This window comes from Nicotiana tomentosiformis, chromosome 1 (genome assembly GCF_000390325.3).
Source record: "Nicotiana tomentosiformis chromosome 1, ASM39032v3, whole genome shotgun sequence".
Classification (NCBI taxonomy): Eukaryota; Viridiplantae; Streptophyta; class Magnoliopsida; order Solanales; family Solanaceae; genus Nicotiana; species Nicotiana tomentosiformis.
In genome coordinates, this window is record NC_090812.1 from 150,536,817 (window position 1) to 150,537,898 (window position 1,082).

At 45.4% G+C, this 1,082-nt stretch overlaps 1 protein-coding gene across 1 annotated transcript; it reads left to right on the forward strand.

Moving 5' to 3' along the window:
- The first annotated feature begins 323 nt into the window (after positions 1-323).
- On the forward strand, positions 324-734 carry LOC104089069 (secreted RxLR effector protein 78-like). Its single transcript, XM_070175130.1, has one exon. It carries the CDS (start codon positions 324-326, stop codon positions 732-734), a length of 411 nt encoding a protein of 136 aa, XP_070031231.1.
- Positions 735-1,082: the final 348 nt, after the last annotated feature.

Consider the following 1,082-nt stretch of genomic DNA (forward strand, 5'->3'; position numbering starts at 1 on the left):
CATCAGATGCAACGGGTTAAAGCTACCGGGCCAAATGAAATGCCTGTGGAATTTTGGAAGAATGCGGGTAGGGCAGGATTGGAGTGGCTCACTAGGCTGTTCAACGTCACTTTTAGGACGAAGAAGATGCCCGAAGAAGGTGCTCGATGAATGAAGATTCCTCTGTATAAAAACAAGGGCGATATCCAAAGTTGCAATAATTATAGGGGATTAAGCTACTAAGCCATACTATGAAGGTTTGGGAGAGGGTGGTTGAAGTAAGGGTGAGGACCAGTGTGTCCATTTCTAAGAACAAGTTCGGTTTCATGTCGGAGCGTTCGACTATGGAAGCCATTCACATTGTGAGGAGATTGGTGGAACGGTATAGAGAGATGAATAAGGACTTGCACATGGTGTTCATTGACCTAGAGAAAGCATATGACAAAGTCCCAAGAGAGGTGCTCCGGCGATGCTTGGATGCTAAAAGGGTCCCAGTAGCCTATATTAGGGTGATTAAGGACATGTATGATGAAGCTAAGACTCGGGTTAGGGCAACGGGAGGAGACTCAGAACACTTTCTGGTTATGATGGGGTTGCACCAGGGATCAGCTCTTAGTCCATTCCTATTTTCCTTGGCGATGGACGCATTGATGAGACACAATCAAGGTAAGGTGCCATGGTGTATGTTATTTGCTGATGACATAGTTTTAATTAACGAGATGCGAGGTGATGTTAACGAGAGGCTGGAGGTTTGAAGGCAGACCCTAGAGTCTAAGGGTTTCAAGTTGAGCAGGACCAAGACGGAATACTTGGAGAGCAAGTTCAACAACGATACCTATGAAGGGGATATGAAGGTGAGGCTTGATATGCAAGTCATCCCCAAGAGAGGTAGTTTCAAGTATCTTGGGCCAATATAATACAAGGTAACGGGGAGATTGATAAAGATGTCATGCATCGTATCGGAGCAGGATGGATGAAGTGGAGGCTCGCTTCTGGTGTCTTGCGTGATAAGAATGTGTCGCTGAGACTTAAAGGTAAGTTCTACAAGGTTATAGTTAGACCGACTATGTTGTATGGAGCAGAGTGTTAGACGGTCAAGAACT